The sequence below is a fragment of the Stereum hirsutum genome (genome assembly GCF_000264905.1).
Source record: "Stereum hirsutum FP-91666 SS1 unplaced genomic scaffold STEHIscaffold_1, whole genome shotgun sequence".
NCBI classification, from domain to species: domain Eukaryota; kingdom Fungi; phylum Basidiomycota; class Agaricomycetes; order Russulales; family Stereaceae; genus Stereum; species Stereum hirsutum.
The window spans coordinates 2250047-2269950 of NW_006763131.1; the positions used below are offsets into that span (position 1 = coordinate 2250047).

The 19904-nt window shown below is 51.0% G+C and overlaps 7 protein-coding genes across 7 annotated transcripts; 2 read left to right on the forward strand and 5 right to left on the reverse strand.

Annotated features, from left to right (window-relative positions):
* Positions 1–1387: 1387 nt before the first annotated feature.
* Positions 1388–3718, reverse strand: STEHIDRAFT_71169 (enoyl-CoA hydratase/carnithine racemase). The gene is made up of 11 exons (XM_007298101.1): positions 3540–3718; positions 3224–3247; positions 3107–3163; positions 2849–2985; positions 2542–2619; positions 2454–2477; positions 2361–2395; positions 2203–2270; positions 1929–2133; positions 1835–1858; positions 1388–1729 (listed from the first exon to the last, which is right to left on the reverse strand). Exons 1-11 carry the CDS (start codon positions 3701–3703, stop codon positions 1691–1693), a joined length of 855 nt encoding a protein of 284 aa, XP_007298163.1. The 5' UTR covers positions 3704–3718; the 3' UTR covers positions 1388–1690.
* A 472-nt stretch (positions 3719–4190) lies between these two features.
* On the reverse strand, positions 4191–4852 carry STEHIDRAFT_143789 (uncharacterized protein). The gene is made up of 3 exons (XM_007298789.1): positions 4624–4852; positions 4499–4567; positions 4191–4442 (listed from the first exon to the last, which is right to left on the reverse strand). The coding sequence occupies exons 1-2, from the start codon at positions 4807–4809 to the stop codon at positions 4541–4543; spliced, it is 213 nt and encodes a 70-aa protein (XP_007298851.1). The 5' UTR covers positions 4810–4852; the 3' UTR covers positions 4191–4442; positions 4499–4540.
* A 990-nt stretch (positions 4853–5842) lies between these two features.
* STEHIDRAFT_117440 (uncharacterized protein) lies at positions 5843–8211 on the reverse strand. The gene is made up of 4 exons (XM_007298790.1): positions 7641–8211; positions 7383–7567; positions 6738–7296; positions 5843–6628 (listed from the first exon to the last, which is right to left on the reverse strand). The coding sequence occupies exons 1-4, from the start codon at positions 8115–8117 to the stop codon at positions 6185–6187; spliced, it is 1665 nt and encodes a 554-aa protein (XP_007298852.1). The 5' UTR covers positions 8118–8211; the 3' UTR covers positions 5843–6184.
* A 737-nt stretch (positions 8212–8948) lies between these two features.
* Positions 8949–10057, reverse strand: STEHIDRAFT_117441 (uncharacterized protein). The gene is made up of 4 exons (XM_007298791.1): positions 9698–10057; positions 9530–9638; positions 9316–9465; positions 8949–9263 (listed from the first exon to the last, which is right to left on the reverse strand). The coding sequence occupies exons 1-4, from the start codon at positions 9886–9888 to the stop codon at positions 9213–9215; spliced, it is 501 nt and encodes a 166-aa protein (XP_007298853.1). The 5' UTR covers positions 9889–10057; the 3' UTR covers positions 8949–9212.
* A 1165-nt stretch (positions 10058–11222) lies between these two features.
* On the forward strand, positions 11223–13442 carry STEHIDRAFT_117442 (Aldo/keto reductase). Its single transcript, XM_007298792.1, has 14 exons — positions 11223–11435; positions 11489–11658; positions 11717–11752; positions 11816–11906; positions 11973–12083; positions 12144–12229; positions 12284–12336; positions 12393–12447; positions 12499–12553; positions 12609–12644; positions 12698–12770; positions 12834–12978; positions 13042–13235; positions 13297–13442. Exons 2-14 carry the CDS (start codon positions 11562–11564, stop codon positions 13339–13341), a joined length of 1077 nt encoding a protein of 358 aa, XP_007298854.1. The 5' UTR covers positions 11223–11435; positions 11489–11561; the 3' UTR covers positions 13342–13442.
* A 469-nt stretch (positions 13443–13911) lies between these two features.
* Positions 13912–15962, forward strand: STEHIDRAFT_143793 (voltage-gated potassium channel beta-2 subunit). The gene is made up of 12 exons (XM_007298793.1): positions 13912–14065; positions 14134–14174; positions 14240–14325; positions 14379–14492; positions 14548–14633; positions 14690–14848; positions 14916–14970; positions 15025–15060; positions 15125–15197; positions 15264–15402; positions 15461–15654; positions 15715–15962. Exons 1-12 carry the CDS (start codon positions 13969–13971, stop codon positions 15757–15759), a joined length of 1125 nt encoding a protein of 374 aa, XP_007298855.1. The 5' UTR covers positions 13912–13968; the 3' UTR covers positions 15760–15962.
* Positions 15963–17019: 1057 nt separating this feature from the next.
* Positions 17020–19587, reverse strand: STEHIDRAFT_71181 (uncharacterized protein). The gene is made up of 10 exons (XM_007298102.1): positions 19381–19587; positions 19278–19324; positions 19048–19203; positions 18653–18955; positions 18561–18599; positions 18436–18508; positions 18372–18377; positions 18252–18313; positions 18090–18190; positions 17020–18030 (listed from the first exon to the last, which is right to left on the reverse strand). The coding sequence occupies exons 1-10, from the start codon at positions 19435–19437 to the stop codon at positions 17396–17398; spliced, it is 1479 nt and encodes a 492-aa protein (XP_007298164.1). The 5' UTR covers positions 19438–19587; the 3' UTR covers positions 17020–17395.
* Between the last annotated feature and the right edge of the window lie 317 nt (positions 19588–19904).

Below are 19904 nucleotides of genomic sequence, written 5' to 3' on the forward strand. Positions count from 1 at the left end.
CGTACCTGCTGCAGCACAGATTGCCCATCTTGGTCCATGCGCCCTCCGAGACAAGTTATTCTAAAGTGGGTCGTGGAGGGCACGTTTTCCAGGATAAGTACCGGAGGCAAAGTGTCCGCAAGTCGTATAATCTTGTAATCTCAAGACCGTATCTTTGTGCTCGTGTTTTGCGACCTTCGTGGCCTGGTGATTAGATCTGATGATCATGCGTGTTGTTGTGATATTGATTACACGCATGCGGATTTGAACAATGATGATGCTGACTGTAAAGCGGTTCGAATGAGTATCTTCACCCAACGGAAACGGCCAGACATACCGCAGGATTCGACTCGATGGCTAGTCACATCCGAGCAAATCGGCTGGAATAACAGGTAAGTATGTCTGTCTCTTCACATCAACACTATGTTCTAGCAACTTTCATTGACCGAAACCGGGTTTATTGAAGGCCACGAGCCGCGAATAGCGTTTCCAAACAAACACCCACTGGTTCACACAGATTCATACCCTGCATCTCCCAGCGCAATCGTCTCGCACTAGTATATATGCAGAAAACGCACAAAATCTCAGGCCTCTCGTCGCAAGGTTACGCAGCCCCTTGCAATTGGGCTAGGTCCTATATTTTGTCTGATGCATGCTGTTCGCTTGTACTCGTACGTCCCTGTCCCTGCCATCTTCTTCTGATAGGCAGGCTATAGAGAAGAGTACTGACGATGGTGGCGTCTATCCCCGAGTCTAAGGTGCGAATCCGAACGCACCGAGTCTAAGCCTCCAAAAGGTACTGTGACTCTTGTTGAGGGAAGTTCGTCGCAGTTTATGTCTTCTGACTCCGACCTTGCGCAGATAGATGCGGGCGTCGGACTTGAGATTCGGAGTGTCGCTTAACGATGATGTTCGGGGTTGCTGACGAGTGGACCAATGACAGCCTCAACCGCGACTGTACTTACAATCACAGGGAGGCCTACCGTCCTGCCGCAGGGATTCGAAGACACAGTCGAGGATAAGCGGCTGAATAAAGCTGATCATATGTGTTGCTTACCGTACGATACAAGCTTTCAGGGTGTCAAGATAAAGTAACGTGATTTCGAAGCCGACGCAGTGCTCAGCTTCTGACTGTGTATCTACCAGCGAACGGGAACGAGATCTGGTTCTCCGAGTCGTGGGTCGGAGTTTATCGCGGCGGCCTATCAGACAGCCGTCGAGTTGTTGTAGTGCTGCCGAGTGAACGTGCCGAAGGTTTCTGTGGGTCGTGTTCGACGTCTTCTCGAAGGTACCGAGCGGTGTGTGAGCCACTGAGCCACTGATGGAACGACCACGCCACTCCCCTTATGGAGGGTCTTCGACTCAATGCGGATGCACGAAATTAAATGTCTGAAGATGACAGGTAATGAACAGGCTTTCGACCCTGCTTCCATTTAAGATAGTAAGGAAGCATTGATCCCACGGACGAACAGAACAGAAAAATCCAACCGAGGACGGACCATGTCCTGATAAGTTCAGAAGCGCCTCGGGAGGGCGTCGGATGGCATTTTGACGATAGAACAAACACGTATATAGGAGCAAAGAGATTCCGAATGTGGATGAATAGGGGCCAGATGCTAGGATCGAATAGGGGCCAGTCGAGACAGCAACTTTGTAAGTTTGAAGTCACCGTGTCGTAAACAGAAGTGTATGTCGGTCAGCAAGTCTTGGTTCATAACTTGGCAGGATTCGTCCAGCAAGGCTTGCGTTTCTGCGCGGAAGAAAGAAGGATTCAATGGGTTGACAGGTACGCGCAGAGGAATCGCTAGTTCACTGCAACGGTGTTACTGGAACAGTGCAGGAAAAGTGTACATACCTCCGAGAATGCTCGGAGACCCTCCTACGCGTCGAAATAAATAATAAGTTTACTCGTAGCCTGTTGCTGACTGCCCTCAGTCAGGGGAACTTACCTGAATATTCTCCCCCTTATACGCCCGTTTACTCTCAACGGTCCTCGCATGAACCTGTGTGGCCTGTTCGATACTCCCGTGTTGACCTGCTAGGACGAGGGCGCGCTTAGTGCTCTGCACCGCGTCTGGCGAGTTCTGCACAATCTGCTGGGCCCAGTCAAGAGCAGTCTGAAGGACGTTTTGCTTCGGTACCACAGTGTTCACACTAGTATATTTTGAGTCTGCAGTGTCAGTAGTTTGTATGTTCAGTCGACTCGAACGCAACCGAACGTACAAGCCAAAATGCTGAGCGGCCTCTTCAGCACTAACGTTCCGACCGAGCAGAAGCATCTCCGAAGCACGCTTTCGACGCACATAAAGTCCGACGAATAGTGAGCGATGACGAGGCGAGGCAGAAGATCTAAAAGCGTCGAACGAATAGAACGTACATACCTGATGTCCGCATGCGTTTCTCAGCCTTGGTATACCTACCATATGTTCAGCGTTCCACTCAAGAACATCTGTCTCCGAAGATACACGACTTACCTCCTTGAGCAGCGATCACACCACCTTCAATACAAACGACCAACGCGTGAGTGTTATTGGAGAAATATAAAATGCGCGTTGTACTCACGTTTAACTTCAGGGAGTGCAAATACGGCGTCCTGACTGGCGATCACCAGGTCGCAGTTCAGAAGGATTTCCACACCACCTGTTTGGTACGGTATGATTAGAAACCATTCGGTGTAGAGTCTGGCCGACGAGGTCGACGAAAGAAGAGAAGGTCATTCAAATGTTATCGATTGGCCACGATTCAAAGGTTCGCAAAGGTTCCCCAGTGGAAATCCGAGAACTTCTCATTCACGAACCACGAAAGCACGACTCAGAACGTTCTCAAGCAGCAAGTCAGTTGCTAGATTGAAATAAAAGCGGTTTCTCACCTCCATAAGCCCCGCCATTCACGGCGGCTATGATTGGCTTGGACGAGACCCGGCGCGAGAGGGACCCGAAACCATGCACCGAGGCGAGGATGGCTTCCTGTTCGTCCTTGCTGCCACTCAGATGATCATTGTTCCACCTGAACGCGGACGGCGCAAGTCATGGACCATGATCAGTACGTCTGGATGCACAAATATAGATTGAATTCAAACCCGGTGCATGTTGCAAGAAGTTGGAAGTGGAGGAAGAGCGGGTCTCACGCTTTAAGATCAGCTCCCGCACAGAACGCACGACCTTCTCCAGTGACGACGACAGCCCTGGAAGGCTATCAGCCCCATACGTAGAATAGACAAATCCTCGGAGGAGACTTCACCTACCATAGAGAAGGTTCCTCTTCATACCTATAATTAAAATAAACGTCCAAGGTCAGCTAATGTTCTCAGGGCACATCACTATCTACCTGTCCTCGAGCATGCATTGTGTATGTCTGGTCGTGCCGATGTAGCTCAAGGTTAGGCGACGTCAAGTCGCGCCGCTAGTGTGCTACGAGGCCGTTAGCGCTGCCCAAGCAAGCATAGAAGTCCTTCTCTAAGGACTGAATCAATCACGCGAACGACGGTTTGTCAAGAGCTCGGAGGAATAGCCGAGGTGTGTGCTATATTCGTGACGTGCATAATGACGACAACGACTGACCAGTTGAGCAACTTTCTCAGGTCGTCCTCCATCTGTGGGGTCATGGCATTTAAGCTCCTCGGTCGATTGAGGGTGATGAGGAGGACATGGTCGCACGGGATGGATGCGTTGACCTGTTCGGAAAGAGTGGGAAGGATGGCTGAGTCGGGGGAGGTTGAAGTCATCGATGAGCTTGCGAGAAGATGATGGATGAAAGGAAAGGGGTAAACGATCGGGCGAAGCGAGCATTGTGGGGAATGTGGGGAATGTGGCATTTTCCGTCAGGCACGACCTTCGGAATTCCGGAAGACAACTGCTCTCACATGCAACCAATTCGTCCTTCATCCGATACTTATCTTCAGAGCTAGCGGACTGCAAGACACGAACAGAGAAAATCGTCGTGTTCGAGTCAGCCCAGTGATCTACTCAGGACAGCCGACGAGGCGGCGTCAGCAACGTGTGCGAAAGAAACAAAAAAGGTCGGAAGTGAGGACCGCGGGACCGGCGACACAGATTCCGTTTTCGATGGGATCGATCTCGGAGTGATCGGACGGAATGGATCCCGTTGCCCATCCGAGGACCCGCAAGGTCATTGCAAAACACTGACACTCCGCTCGTCGTCAACTCGACATCCGAGTCTGCGCGGGCCACAAGCAGCACACAGGGGGGAAGATATGTCAGAAACGTGAGATCATGATGCTGCCATGGATGGCGAGAATACTAGTAATACAGTATCAATATCGTGCAACACAAACCTCCTCCTCCTCCCTCCTCCTCCCTCCTCCATTAAACCCAGCGACTCCTCGACAGAACTAGACGTCTTCTGCGCGTGCGGTGCGATATCAAACGTGGGGTATTACAACGGTGGATGGGATGAGATGATGATGACGGCGACGAGTGCATGCATTCAAAGCAAGAAGGGATCTGGGCAAGAGGCGATGTCAGACGGCGAGTGAGGGCACCAAAGACGACAGACATACGAAAAGCAGATGAGACAGAGAGAGATACAGAGGCATAGATGGTTAACGGAAGGGGCAGGTTGGAGAATGCTACAGCAGATCGGGTCAGACGGCATGCGAGCAGAGAGCGGAGCAAGAGAACTCACCGAGCCTCTCCAACCGCAGTGGCAGCACTGGGGAGCACTAGCGTTCACAGGAGACTCGTCCTGGCCAGTGGTCTGTCGTGATGAGATGGGGGTGTATGGAGCGGCAGATGATGGTGCATGGCACTTGGGCACTGGGGCGTGCGCTGTGCAAGTGGAGTGTGATGGGGGCAGAGATTGGGAGAGCATTGTGTTTGAGTGAGTGAGACGGGACGGATGTGGTTGAGATGCGGGGATGGGGGGATGAGGGAGCGGGGAGGAGCGGAAGGAGAGCACCTTTTATGCAGATGGAGACGGAGGAGGGAGACCAGGAGTGCGGGATCCAAGCGATCCGAGAAGGCTAGAGATTGAGATGAGATGACGCTCGGCGGGAGAGAGAGTTGCAACCGGCGAGATGACAACGATGCTACTCGATATCCTCTCGGATCACTCGTCCCAAACAGATATCCATTCAATCATTTCCAATTATCCTATATCAAGCAAAACACGCCCCCATCGCGCGTCACAAGCCCACGTGCAAGGAACAATGCACACGACACCGCCACCCACCTGGTCGTCTACACGCTCCTCCAAATCCAGCCTTTTTTTCTCATCACCGCGTTTCCTCGGTGCGTCGCAGCTGCGGACACCCCAGGGACGGCCGAACAGAGCCTGTCTCGTGAGCTCGTTCGAACAGCTTTCCGGCCAGGAGGACACCCCACGCCGCAGAATAGTCATTATTATCAATCCGTTTAATGAATCTTATTGTGTCTGCTGCTCCCGCAGCCCGCGCTCCTCTCTTTCCTTTGTTCTCCCCGATCGAATTCGTGGGCACGGCGATTATTTGTACGTCCGAGACACAACGCCCATCTGTTTGAACTTTTGACCATGATCACACACACAGCTGTGAGCCTATTTTTCTCTCGCAACTGTTGGATGAGTTTGATGCGACATACAACCGCACGTCCAATAGCCTTACGTTCTTTCGTTCGTCTGTAAATGGCTGTCCCGAACGAGGACACGTCTTGTTCGGCTGCGCCACCCCTGCGGCTCTGCAATCTTCCCTGATTTTGTTTGAGTTAAATAGAAGGGGACAATCTCGCACGCGTCGTGTGAGGACGATGATCACTTCATAGAGAAGCCGAGGCAATCTGAACGTACCTGTCAAACCCCTGCTGGGAATCGCCAATGCGGATGCCTTCACGAAGCTGACTGCATTGGACTTATTAACGATATGGCGAATACAAAGGAAAAAAGGAGCGAGAACAGCATCTCGGACTTGGCAACAGAAGCTCGAGAGGTCATTGGCCACGAAACGCAAGGCGCTAGCCGTGTGTGGTAGGAAGTTGGATTATTAATATTGCTGTCTTGTTCGGCTCGCCACAACTCGGGATCAGATACAATGGCCTCGCATAGCCCGTCCATCTACACTCCTGGATCCACATCAATACAGTGCTGTCCATCGCACGAGTCACAGAAGCCGATACGAAAACAGGACACAACAACAGCTTCGACCGATCAGTCACTCGGATTGTCAGGCTTCCATCGAGTGTCGCTGTCAGGAGAAGCGGGGTCGCGAGACGTGTCAGTGGGTCCCCTCTGTTCTGCGTTTAGGGGCCTGTGAGTACCAAGCTGGAACTTCGTGCGCCTTGGGAATCGCCTTCTTGCGCAACTCCTTAATCTCGGCCTGTTCTTCAGCCTCCTTCTCCCTGCGCCGTTCTTCTCTCTCTCGCTCGATCTCTTCCTCTTTCACGCGCATCATCTCGTCGAACTTCTGGCGTTCCCTCGAGCGAGCCTCGGTGGATAGGCCAAGAGGTACGGGGACCGTAGGATGAATATGCTCTTTACGTAGAGCCGCCGCTTCGGCTTCTGCGGCGTGTAGCGCCCTGAAATCGGGCACTGGTAGCGGAGGATGCGGCTTCGCGAGCGTATCCTCTTGGGGATCCTGTTTGCGCGTCTGAAGTCTGTGATCGACCGTAAATCGAAATTCGAGCGGTATCGTGGGCTTCGGTGGAGGCAGTGTCGTAGACTAGTATAGTACATGCAAAGGAGAGAAAAAAAGATTAGGAGATAGATGAGCGGCACGCACGCATAGGCATAGACGCTGGAAACCAAAGCTAAATGGAGGAAACACGCACAGCAGGTAGTTTGCCCGACTTGCTCGACTCTGTCAGAAGGCCAGGCTTGCGGCCAGCCGGTATAGATTGATCTGTTCGGCCGTGTACTGCTGTATGATCACGGTGCCCCTGGCTGCGAATCAGAGTCTGGCTTCTAGAGGAGCTTCTTGTGGGCGCCTTCTTGGAAGTCGATCCCTGAGAGGCGTGACTCTGCTTCTGGAGGCGTGCAGAAATACGACGCTTGGTTGTAGGTGCCCGGCCGGCGGAAGAAGAGGGTTTCGAGGGAAGGTGGGTGGTCTTGAGACGCTTTGAAGGTCCCTCACCGCGCAGCTTAGACCCCTGTTTTCGATCCCGCGGTTCAACGACAGCCTGTTCGGTATCTTCGGTGGCTGGAGCGGGGCGCTTGCGCGTATTTCGCGTCGGCGGTAAGGGCGGGGCGACCGTTTCAGCAGGCATTTCTCGTTTCCGCGGAGAGACTTGTGACAGAGTGAGCGGTCCTTTGTCATCGACTGCCATGTCCACTGGTGGACAGGCGTCAGACGCGGGTGTCGGTTCCGGTACTGCAACATTACTAGAATAACTGGAGATGTTCACCGCATTAAAATTAAAGTGGCGAGCGGAAACGATGCAGGAAGCGAGAAATAGATGAAGTGCTCATGTGCTCACATCGTGTCCTGTTCCAGTTGGCCGCCATACTGCAACAAACGCTCGACGACACCACCTGAAGCCTCACCCTTCTTCTTCCCTACATCCGATACCTGCGCTTTCGATGGCCGGGTCTTCTTAGAAGGCTTGACTGCTCGAGGCTTAGGATCTTTCAAGGCCTCGCTATCTTTGGATCCCCCGAAAAGCTAGACGTGTATCAAGTGACTAAGCACGACTCTGCACATTTGACCGAGCACAAGACCATATTCAGAAACTCACCGGCTTCACAACAGTCTTTGGGTGATCCTCCTTCGGCGTGCTTGTCTTGATGGGACTGTCGCGAGGTTCTCTGGAGCGAAGATTGTACCGGGACGGCGAGGCATCCGCTGTCGAGTTTACGTCTTCGCGAGGCGCGCGAGTTCGTCTGCGGGGAGACGAGGTTGATAGATCCGGGGGTGGTTGAAAAGGTTCGGTCGAGATTGTAGTCGAGATAGCATCTCGAAGGTTGGAGGCCATCTCTTTCCGTGGAGTAAGATCGCTGAGCCTGAGCGGAGATTGAGTAGGGCGCGGGGGTACCGATGCCTCGAAACTATCCTCCAGTTGGTTGAAAAACCCTCCGCTATCCTCGTCCAGAAGCCGAGACTCGGTCCCAGCATCAGTCGGGATCTGGAAAGTCAGAGACATGTCTGAGTCGTCGGGGAAGTGACGGAGGCTGAGCTCTTCATTCTTGGCTCGAGATGGACTGCGTCGATGCATGGCCACAGAGAGCACTCTTATCAGTTAACAAAAACGAAGATGTTATAGTTGAGAGGTGTAAATCGCCAAGTTCAAATGACACTGAAATGTCGACGTCGACGTTCGGATTGAGCTCGACACGGTTGAACTTCAGCCGACGTGCGCGAAGCGAACATGCGGCACGTGGCTACCCACGCCACCAAGTCTCACTTTGGGCCACACAGCGAGTCAATCTCCTCCGGAAGAATTCAATTGGTCAATGTCCTTCGTGCTATATCCATGTCGTTTAATTGGGTCAGAGTGTAGCACATTAAGAACGCGTTCAGTTCTTCTGTCGATAACGAGCCTCTTCACGGGTCCAGTAATATTTGTATTCGTGTTTATTCGTGTCGCAGTGAGCGTGACGCCCTACATTTCGTAAAAAATCATGGGGGCCCATCGACACCAGCGCTCGCGGGATCTTGAAGACAAGATAGCCAAAGATCCAAGACAGTGTCTCACACGAGAAGGCTTCCATGTAATTGCGGGTCCTGATGATGTTTACATCGGGGGCTAAAAGGACGCTCAAACGTAACGAGGACGACAAGGAATCAACGCAACACATCGACTAGCACAGACGAGCACCCTCATTACACTGGCAATATAGTGATCGGGACCACAACATCCCGATGCGTATGTGGCGTGTATTCAGTATCGATAGTGTCTAGTTGAGTGGCGGTCGTATGATGCAACGGGTCGGGCACGATGAGGTTGAGATCCAGGGAGCAGAAGAAGAGAACCGCGAATACGACCAGGTGTCGTACTCGTAAATCGTATTCGGGACCACACGTCTTTATGGGTATGTGTGGTGTGGGGTTATATGATGCGAACTCATAGCTTCGATACAGTGCTTGGGAATAGTGTTCGCCAATTTGAAAGAGTAAGATGTACGTGACTGCCAACGCGAACCACCTGAATAGCAACAGACGCCGAGGATAGATCGGAAAGATACAAACATAACGAGAGAACGAAAGGAAGAAAATGTTGCGTACAGCGAATCCAGTAATTAATCGTACACAGTGATATATCGAGCCATGCGCAAAACACAACGGGACCGACGTAGGTCCGCAAAGAAGCCTACTCGTCCTTAATGGTCCCATCAATGAGGTAGAAGACTCCATTCACAGCCTGAGTGCATTGCATTAGCTTCTCGTACGATGGAGCGCAAAACAGACCGTACCTGTTTCTCTTGAATGATACGAGATTCGCCATTCACTAGAACTCTTGACCACTCTGGAGAAGAGGCCTCACCGTCGATCTCGGCGAAGGTCACATTCTTCCCATCAACAAGGGTGGGATACGTATGCGAGATGAGGGGTATGGGCGATTGCTGTTCATGATGCAGTCACGTAAGTGCTCAAAGTTCAAAGCGCCTGGAAGCAGAAGATGCGTACCGGGATGATGTGAAGAGAGACCCATCTCTGAACGTTCTCTTTCGAACGAGTGTCAAACTCCTGCTCCGAGATCTCAATCTTGTCCTCGAGAGGTGCAGGACCTTGATGGCTATTAAAAATACAGCAGTTTTGTGAGAACAAGAACGCTGAGTAGACAAAGGAACTTACGGCTTCCGAGCGAGCGCCATCACGGCCTTGTTGGTAGGTACGAGCAGAGTAGTACCGGCATCTTTGTCTTGGAACAGCTGGCTGAGCTGAGTCTCACGAGCATAGGAAAAGAAGATAGATGCGGAGTGTTCGATGGTGAGCAAGTCTGAGAGTGTGCTCTTGGCAATGGGTGTTTCAGCGGTTTCAGGCATGTTCTGACCAGAGAGAACGAGTTGGTCGACTGAGGCAGATTGAGTGAGTAGAGGTAGAAGACAGAGGGTTAGCGAGTATAGCCTCATGTCCACGTATGTACAATGAGGTATCGGTGCAGATGTAAATGAGGTTCAGGCTATTTGAGAATATATATGCAGGCAAGATGGTGACAAGATGTGGTGACGCGCAATTCCCGCAAGCGCGGCGTGGTGTTTGGGCATTGTTTGGTTCCCGCCAAAGCCAGTGAGTGGCGTGGTCTCGAATACACCTCCCAGTCGAACAACTTTTGCGCGAGTCAGAGAGGAAGTAACAAAAAGTGTTTGCATAGAAATGAAAGATTTCATGTATGCGGATGTTACCTTGGTAGGAATTTTGCTGATTCTGTCGTGAAAATATCCTAGGTGGAAATGGTATACAACCAGGTAAAATCGGCCAAAACAAACCCACAGAATATTTGGAGAACATTATTCCTGAAATCTGTTCCAAGGTAACATCCACATACATGATACACTTCGATTTTATGCAAATGTTTTGGGTGAAAGCGAGTGTATGCCGTGCAATTCGTGTTCGACTGAGGACATGAAGTCCCGAAATGTACGCCATTTTGCCCTCGGTCCGCCCATTTCCGGCGGTGGCGCGTCAGTTGTCTTCCACTCTGAGGGAAGTTGACGCATGCACTAGTCTTAGACTTACTCCGTTCGTCTCGAAAAGTCTTGTGGAGACGCATTAACACCTTCAGACCCCTTGTAGCTAATTCTACGGTCGATGGAGAGCAGATGGCTGTGTAATAAAATAATCTACCTGCGGACCACCCGTTCAGCGCGTTTGGCAGGGACCAAACAATGCCCAAACACCACGCCGCGCTTGCGGGAATTGCGCGTCACCACAAGATGTGGAGCGTCCACAATGCAAGGCCTGAGGCAACGCCACACTGGGGGTTTTCCCCCTGAATCTAACTTGTTTTGGCGCGAAATCGGGGTAAATTGGCCTTGAAAAGTTGTCTTTCCGAAAGCCTCCGAGTGCTTTTCTACCGTGACGTACACTGCATCAATAAACCGAACCTCTGGACTTTCAGTGCTTTACATTTCGAGACATGCTCTGGCAGAGGCTCGCGCACAATAGAGCGAGTCCTTACAACGCTCAGGTTCGGATGCTTACTTTGCCGGCTTCGTATTCAACCTATAGTACGCCGCACTGAGCTACTATCTCATGACAATCTAGGATTGGCTTGAAGGAAAATATGGACGTGTCGCATGTGCACTCGAGTACTTAGAGACTCTAAACACCTGCAACGGTACTCCTTAGGCTTGAACTCTGACGATGTCCTGTATCAGACACGTCATTGATTGAACTTTCACGCATGAAGCTTAAACCCTTGTTAACCGCTTCAGTATTTCACTGGCACTCGGTGATTGTTCAGGGTGCTTCACTGGAGACAGCTGATGATTGTCGGTGAAACTCATCCTTCAAAATAGATCCTCAGTACCTGGACCGAACGGAAGCTAACACCATCCTTACCTCGGATATCCGGCGGTACCCCGTTCTCGTGGGCACCTTCAGCTATTTTCGACGATATATATTGGCTGACGCTATCGCTAGCCACGATGGACTTTTCCTTCTCTTCGACCTATCATCGCTTGCGACTCGAAAGCATACGATACGCCGCACCGCGATGTCGGAGTTTACGATGAAGTATGAACAGAAGAATATGCCCTTTCGGAGACTTGGGTCCTCTGGATTGCGTGTGCCCGTGTTCTCCATTGGAGGATGTAAGTGCAATTATGCGCGATGCCAAGAAGAACCGCAGACTTACAAACATCTCGCAAGGGTTGACCATTGGCGGTACCGTGAATGGAGACCCCGTCAAGGTGTGTTCTCAACCCTGCGATATCGCTTGTATTCCCCCCCCCCTCATCCTTTTCCCCTTCAAGGATATTATCAAGACGGCTTTCGAGAATGGGATTAATATGTTCGACGAAGCGGAAGGCTATGCGTCTGGCAATTCTGAGAAGGAGCTGTAAGGTTTCCTTTCCTTTTGCTGCTATTCCTCTTGGATTCTCCGGCTCATTCTCATCGCTTGAAGCGGTCGAGTTATCAAAGAGTTAGGCCTCCATCGCACAGATATCATCGTCACCACAAAGCTATTTTGGGGACCTGGACAGGGTCCCAATGACACGGGTTTATCTCGCAAACAGTGAGCTGTTATACCCTTTCGGCTCCGATCCGTCGTTCATGAGAAATGTTCACTCTGCAGTATCATCGAGGGTGCGCGGGGTTCTTTGAAGAGGCTACAGATGGACTACGTCGACGTCATTTTTGCCCACCGTCCGGACCATACCAGTACGGAATCCCGCTGTCCGCAACGCATCTATCCTTATTCATTCTTTGTGCCAGCTCCCATGGTCGAAACGGTTCGCGCCTTCGACTGGTTAATCAACCAGGGACTCGTAAGTCACCGGTTCTTCGAATGATATGTGCAACGCTTACCTCCATCTCTCTGTAGGCGTTCTATTGGGCCACTTCCGAATGGTCGGCTCGTGAAATCGAAGAAGCTCATCGTATGTTTCTGCACCCATCAGTGCAAAAGAAAGGTCTCAATATTTTAAAAGATGTCGCCGATCAGTATGGACTCCACGCACCAGTTGCAGAGCAATGCCAACACCAGTGAGGACTGTCAGTGCAACTCTAAGTCTTTGGTGCTAATTCGACTCTTGCCTAGTTTACTAAGTCGGGAGCGAGCTGAGGGCGAATACGCGTTCGTCATTCATCATGACTGCTAAACTTTGATACTGAAAACAGCATTTTTAGGCCGCTGTATAAGAGATACAACATGGGAACAACTGTCTTCTCCGCGTTGGCTAGCGGAATGTTGACGGGCAAGGTCAGAACTCACTACCGACTTCTCCAGTGTGCTTCATTGCTCACACTGATTGCACTATTTTAGTACAATAATGGTATTCCAGAAGGCTCTCGCTACAAAACCAATAAGGATGATGACAACTACAAGGGAAAGGAGCTGTATCTCAAGTCTCCAGAGGGCCAGCGCGAGATTCAAATCGTCAAGGACCTCACCGTGATCGCTGAAACAGGTCTGTTTTTCCCTCGCCACCCAGTCAGTACATGTACATGTTTTTACTAAGACACTCGCGCAGATCTTGGGTGCACAGTAGGACAACTTGCTTTGGCTTGGGTCGCCCGAAACCCAAATACCAGTACTGTTATCCTCGGCGCCACAAGCCCTGCGCAGGTTCTTGACAATCTTAAGGCGATAGACGTTATTCCAAAGTTGACTCCCGAGATTTTGGAGAAGATAGAAAACATCGTCCAAAACAAACCTAAACCACCTGTACGCTCACGGTATTGCTTATCTTGTCCGTGCTCACGTTGCTGAGCAATCGTTGGTGTAGCCCACGTTTGGAAGGCCACCTCTGGATCCGATGGGAAGGCAGTAATTGGGGAGCATTACTGACCAAACGTCCGGTTTCCTTGGTGTTGTATCATAACGCCACGACCTCCAGGAAAATATCAGTGTAGCCGGTAGTCGTACAACTCGTCCTATCCTCAGCACCAAGGTCTGCCTGTGGGAGACTAACAACTTGAAGGATTTCATTCGATCTTGAACTGAGTGGTGTGCCTGCCATGACGAAATCTAATCTTATCTTGTCGTATATTTCCGGGTCCCGCAATCCTGAGCTCGCGAAATATCTTTACCTTTCTGCTAAGTGCTTGCGACATACAGTGAAGTGCGAGTCAATCGGAGTAATATGCGACATTATCCGACTCTTTTGCGACCAGTTGTTTCTCACATCCCACGGCCGGCGAAGGGACCCACACCGTCCCTTTTAATTCTCCCATACTGTTGGCAGCTCACGTGAGCAAATCGATAGCGACCTCGGTGCTCGGTGGTCTTTATCATCCAGTTTCCCCTCAAACCGTTTGTCCACAGCGGATGTGGCGTCATCCCCGATGGCGAGCACACGTATATATAAAGCGGCATCGTCGCCGACGAGGAAGGGACTTGCAGACCAACTCCTTTTCCACTCCCACCACCGTCTGTACATAGATTTCCTGCTGTCGCCATGTCCGAAGTAAAGATGGAGTTCAAGCCAGGGAACATGCCATTCCGCAGACTTGGCTCTTCTGGGTTGCGTGTTCCGGTGTTCTCGCTCGGCGGATGTAAGCAGATGCTGCGTTTCCCGTTCTACGAGCCAGAGATCACCGTAGCTAACGCACTTTCCTGTTAGGGTTGACCTTCGGAAACACGGTCAAGGGAGACCCCGTCAAGGTTCGGTTTATCTTCTGGCTTCCTTTTCACGAATCTGACGACTGGTGCACACACTACTGATGTAGGAAATCGTGAAAGTCGCATTTGAGAATGGAATTAATATGTTCGACGAGGCGGAAGTTTACGCCAATGGAAAGTCCGAGGAGGAACTGTAAGCACTGCACTCGGCCTGACTAATCCCTGGGATCCTAATATTTCACATAGAGGACGCGTGATTCAGGAGCTCGGCCTGCGTCGTACTGACCTTATCGTCACTACGAAGTTGTATTGGGGTGCCGCGCGCAAGGGACCAAACGACCAAGGTCTTTCGAGGAAACAGTAGGTCTCAGTTATATAGTGGTTTGGGCCACCTTTTATTGACCGAGATATCCAGTATCATTGAAGGGACTCGCGAGGCTTTGGAACGACTCCGCCTCGACTATGTCGACGTTATTTTTGCACACCGTCATGATTTCACAGGTATACATATATTCATGTTTGATAAGTGATTCAGATAAACTAATGGTTGAATCTAGTTCCTATGGAGGAGATCGTACGGGCCTTCAGTTGGGTCATTGACCAGGGTTTGGTACGTCGCTTCCTAAGACGACAAAGTTTTACATCTAGTTATAATGTGAAGGCGTTCTACTGGGCGACCTCGGAATGGTCTGCCCGAGAAATCGAGGAGGCTCACCGTACGTGCTTGGTCACGAATGCCCACAGTGCGTCAATTTGGTACTTACAAAGTGTTTCACATTTTAGACGTCGCGGACAAACTTGGACTGCATGCTCCAATTGCAGAGCAGTGCCAGCACAAGTAAGCTTCACGCAAAATTCTGTATTGTGGTCAGACTGACACGAATATTTCTAGTTTGCTGCACCGCGAGAGGCCCGAAGGAGAGTACGAGTGAGTTCTGAACTGGCTATGAACTCCTCGTCTCAGCACTGAAGAGATCTTTCCGCCCATGCAGCCCCTTATACAGGAAGTACAATATAGGGACGACAGTATGGTCTGCCTTGTCTAGCGGTCTTTTGACCGGGAAGGTGCGTGACCAGTCTACCCATCTTTCTAAGCAAGTGCTACGTACTTACTCATGGTGTCTGGTCTAGTACAATGACGGTGTTCCCGAAGGCTCTCGCTTCGACACAAACAAGAATTTCTTCAAGGGCAAGGAAGAATTCCTCAAATCTGAAGAAGGCCAACAGCAGATCGCGAAAGTCAAAGAGCTCACGAAGCTTGCGGAGACAGGTATTGTGCCTTCCGTTCCGCTACAGTGTAGCGCTTTGCTGACAATACGGACACTCAGAACTCAACTGCAAAGTTACACATTTGGCGCTGGCGTGGGTAGCCAGAAATCCAAACACTAGCACTGTCATTCTGGGCGCTACCAGTCCCGAACAAGTTTTGGACAATCTGAAGGCCATTGATATCATCCCGAAGCTCACGCCAGAAATCCTTGAGAAGATCGAGGCGATTGTTCAGAACAAGCCGGCGCCACCCGTATGCCCTCATTTCTATGACTTCCTTTTTGTTATAATATCCTGACTATCTTGGCCATAGTCTTCGTACGGACGCCCTCCCTTGGACCGCCTGGGAAGGCTGTAAATGGGTACAAAAACCGGAATGTGAGACACATCCGTAGGGGCTAACAGTTCTCCGTCGACGGCATGGTACTGTTCCCCTCTCAGGCGCAGTAGAAGATGAAGGCGCCCATCGTGATCTAGCGTCTTCGATGATTGTATAGCGTGCGTAGAAAGAATTGTACTAGTTTGTGGTCTCCCTCCTTGTGAAAAAGATGAATTGTTCGCACGTTCTCAGGTGTTAATTCTTCGCCGCGATCGTTGAGCTGAATGGGGGCAAAAGGACCCCCACCGCATTGTATCCTCCTGACATCCAGTCAATCAACGAAGCCCGGCCGTACAGCTCTCCGCGAACAGTGGCGTATTCCCGTTGACGTCTCGGGTCCTTGGAAGTCCTTGGCCTCAAGATCGGTTAACATTCACAACCCATCTCCGCTCAATCTTCCCTGACTTCTCATCCAGGTCATGACAGCTATTCTATGACTGATTATTAGTCCAGCTCCTATGGTGCGAAGCACTTACTCACCGCATATAATATTCAACCGCCAAATTTGTGCCCGGGAGGTCGAAATTCCCGTTTATTGAAAGAAAATTCCTGGAACAATAAAAAAAACCCCGGGACTCTCATAAATAATAAACAATTGGATTAAATATTGATTGTTTGGCGGGAGAAATTGAAACCCGCCAAATTTGGTGGGTGGGAACTTTGAAAGTCCCTCAGTTTTGATTATTTTGGAAATCTGTCTTGGGGATCTGTTCCTTTCATCAAAAGGAGCATTTTGGCAAGACAGATAAGTCTTAGAGGCGAATTTAACCTTCCTGTGACCGGGTCTTCCCGGTGTTCGACTTATGCGGTGAGTAAGTGCTTCGCACCATAGAATCGCTTTCTCCGTGCCTGTCGATCCCCATGCAATTTAGGCTGTAGCGCGGCCATTGGACGTTTGAACCTTCAAAGCGACCTCGCGCCCCCGTCGATCCCCCTGGGTTATATTATTGTCTGGACCGTCTGCATCACCGCAGCGAGACCGCGAAAACGGACCTCCTGAGGCATGGGGCTTGTTCGCGTTCATCCCGCAATGCTTCGTGAGGATGATCCCAGTCATTCTGACCACATCCCGACTTCTTGATTGCGATGTGGTCCTATTATAACCATATGCGTATGTGGTTTCAGTCCCGTTTCAGTAACGAGCTATTACTGACTTGGACGACGGCATCGGCACTAATGTTTGTTCGATTTGCAGACACCCTGAAACGCTAAGGTCGCATGCCGAAATAGACGGGGTATGGAAAGTCAAGGTTAAAAATGTGCGGGGCGCAGTCCGTGTCCAAGTACAGAATGAGCGCCATAGGGAAGCGTAGATATGTCCATGAAGCAGCGCACCAAGACGGGGACCACTAGGTCTTCCCATCAGGGGCTACGCGCATAGAGTCCTCCTTTGCAAATATGGATAAATCGAGATATTAGTGGGTAAGATAGCGGAAGAGGATGCTTTCAGCCTGAGTCCATCACGCAAGGAGGCGTAAGGTGTCCAAACAGTCGTAATATGTCGTAAGAAGTCCAAGGAAATGTACAACAAGAAAGATATGTTCCACAAACTTAGAGTCCGTTCCAACACGGTCAAGAGTCCAAGAAAACGTAGAATGGAATCAGAGTGAAAACATCAGCCAAGGGTCGTCTGCTTCATCTTGGCAGCAAGCAAATCCGTCGACGAGCCACCGTCTAGTCTCCCATATTCGTCCGGCGCAAGCATGCTCCTCCTCCTTGTGCCTGTCTCCGTAGAAGGTACTCCCAGCGTGTTATTCGACGCAAAGTTTGCCGAGCGACGTTTCGACCAAGAAGATGGAATCGGAGGACTACCATCGTTAGCACCGAAATAGTCCTTTGAACTTCCCGCGAACGCGCCGGGGGAGAGGGAGTGCGGCCTCATGATCGGTATAGTCGGCGGCGTAACCATCGGCGGAGGCATCATGACACCGTAAGGCCCAGGGAGGTTCGAGAAGCTAATAGACCTCCGGTTCGTGACGGCAGCCTGAGCTCTCGGAGGTGGATGGGGTGTAGACGAGTCTAGGAGGGTCTGCAAGGCAAGGAGACAGGCGAAGGCGTCATTCCCGGCGTTGTGGAGGGTGTAGTCAACAGGGAAGTTGAGTGAGTAAAGAAGACTGGCGAGGGTGAGAGTGGAGCCCGGCTGGCGGTGGTGGCCAGTTTTCGCATCCAACATGGCACCTCGGTGACCCGCTTTGAACAGACCGCTTTCGAAGGTTGTCACATCAACCACAAGGACATTATGCGGCAGTTCTGACGATGGGAAGTATCAGCACGACTCTCAGTAATGCCACGAAAGTGGGCAGACGCACTGATCTTGAGCTCTTCTATGCGGCGAAGATCCTCTGCGGCTGAATGAGTAACGAGGACGATATTGTTTGGTGTGGTCTCTGAGTCTGGGCTAGCTAGACTACTATTGTAGAGGAGAAAAGTCAGCACTCACTCGAGAAATCCAGATATAAACATGTACTTACCTTATGATCGCTTCAATGATCACCGCAAGTTTAGCCTTGGGGACCACTTGACTTTCACCAAACTAGATATAGAGCAATATGTGAAATTTCACGAATAGCACAGGAACGGCGCAAACATACTGCATACTAGAATGTAAAATCGTCAAGATGAATACCCTCTGGAATACGCATACCGCATACTCACATTCCAAGGATGATTGGGGACTTTCTGGTTGCGCATTCTGTCGGCATACTCAGCGACGACATAATGTCCCCTCCTAACTAATCGATGGGCATTCGTCTGCGTTGCCAAAATGATTCTCAACGCACCTATAGTTGTCCTCCGGTATTGGCGGCCAGGATCCTATCCTGCAACCCAGTAAGTACCACGGTTTGCCTCACAGCACGAAGAGCACACATACGTGTCCAGATGACCACAGCGCACCGCTGCGTATCCCCATTCAAGAACCGACGAAGCATTACGCTCAGAGTTCTCGAAATCAACAGCCACGAAAGTCTTGTCCCTCTTGTCCCACAACTCTTGAATTACCCTCGGCTCTCCGCTTCGCGCCCTGACCTTGAGAGCCGCGAGCACAGCGGCAGGTAAAGCGGCGTGCAACTTCTTGTACACTTCGTAGTCGTTGACGGTACGCAGGCGCCGTTGGTGTGTCTCGAAGGGTGTGATCTTCAGAATGTGGTCTACCATGGGTAGCGTCTCCCCGAATCTATTCCCGTCATAGCACACGAGCACACGAATCGGACACGAGACCAGAATTAAATCGTCTGAGGGCGTGGCGATCAAAGAGTATCCACGCACCTCGTCTTGATCATCTTGAGAAATGCACCAATGGAGGTCATTCGCGTGACTATGTGCGCTCTACCTGTCCACGAATCCGTGACGGTGATAACGGGCCAAGAGAACGCAAGGAAGTCTTCGAAGGAGTTGAAGAGATGGCCCCATGAGCGATCATACCTGTGCGAGACGAGTATGTAGGGTAAACTCTCAGCGTAAATTGCGGCACTCTCTCGTTCTAATTTCGCACTGACCATGGGATCCCGTTATTCTGGAAATAGCCCATGTATGCGGTGTACACCTGTAGAAGTCTATTAGATCGTCTTAGACAATCCTGTGAACGCTGGCAAGGCGCACCGAGTGCAGATCATACTCCCATCCCTTGATGTCGACAAGACTGAAGTCCGAAGCCATGATTGCTGCCGCGACCGAGTCTAAGCGAGGGCTATTATTCGGACGAGTGCAGAGACGAGGTCAAACTGAGCTCAGAGACAAGGACACATCAAGAGTCAAGACCACCCCCGACGTCGGCTATAGAGAGCGGTTGAGACGACGACGACAGCTCTCAATTACTTGATCGAGCGCTCTGAGGCGAAGCCGTCAAGCCGCCACGGTGAACATCCCCGTAAACGGCGTTACGAGAGCGCCCTGGCAACGTGCCATGTCGACACCAGTTCAGAGAGATGCGGCTTGGGAAATAATCGAAAGCTCTGCTATAGACGACGATAGCGGCGAGCTCATGTACTCCAGACCGGCTGGCCTTCGTAAACCAGGACAAATTGGAATTTTCGGTGAAGTCCGCGGGCAAGGCTTGTGGTTCGGCGCAATTTGATACCCATTGGAGTTTGATACACATTGGAATTTGGTACATACGCAGTTGA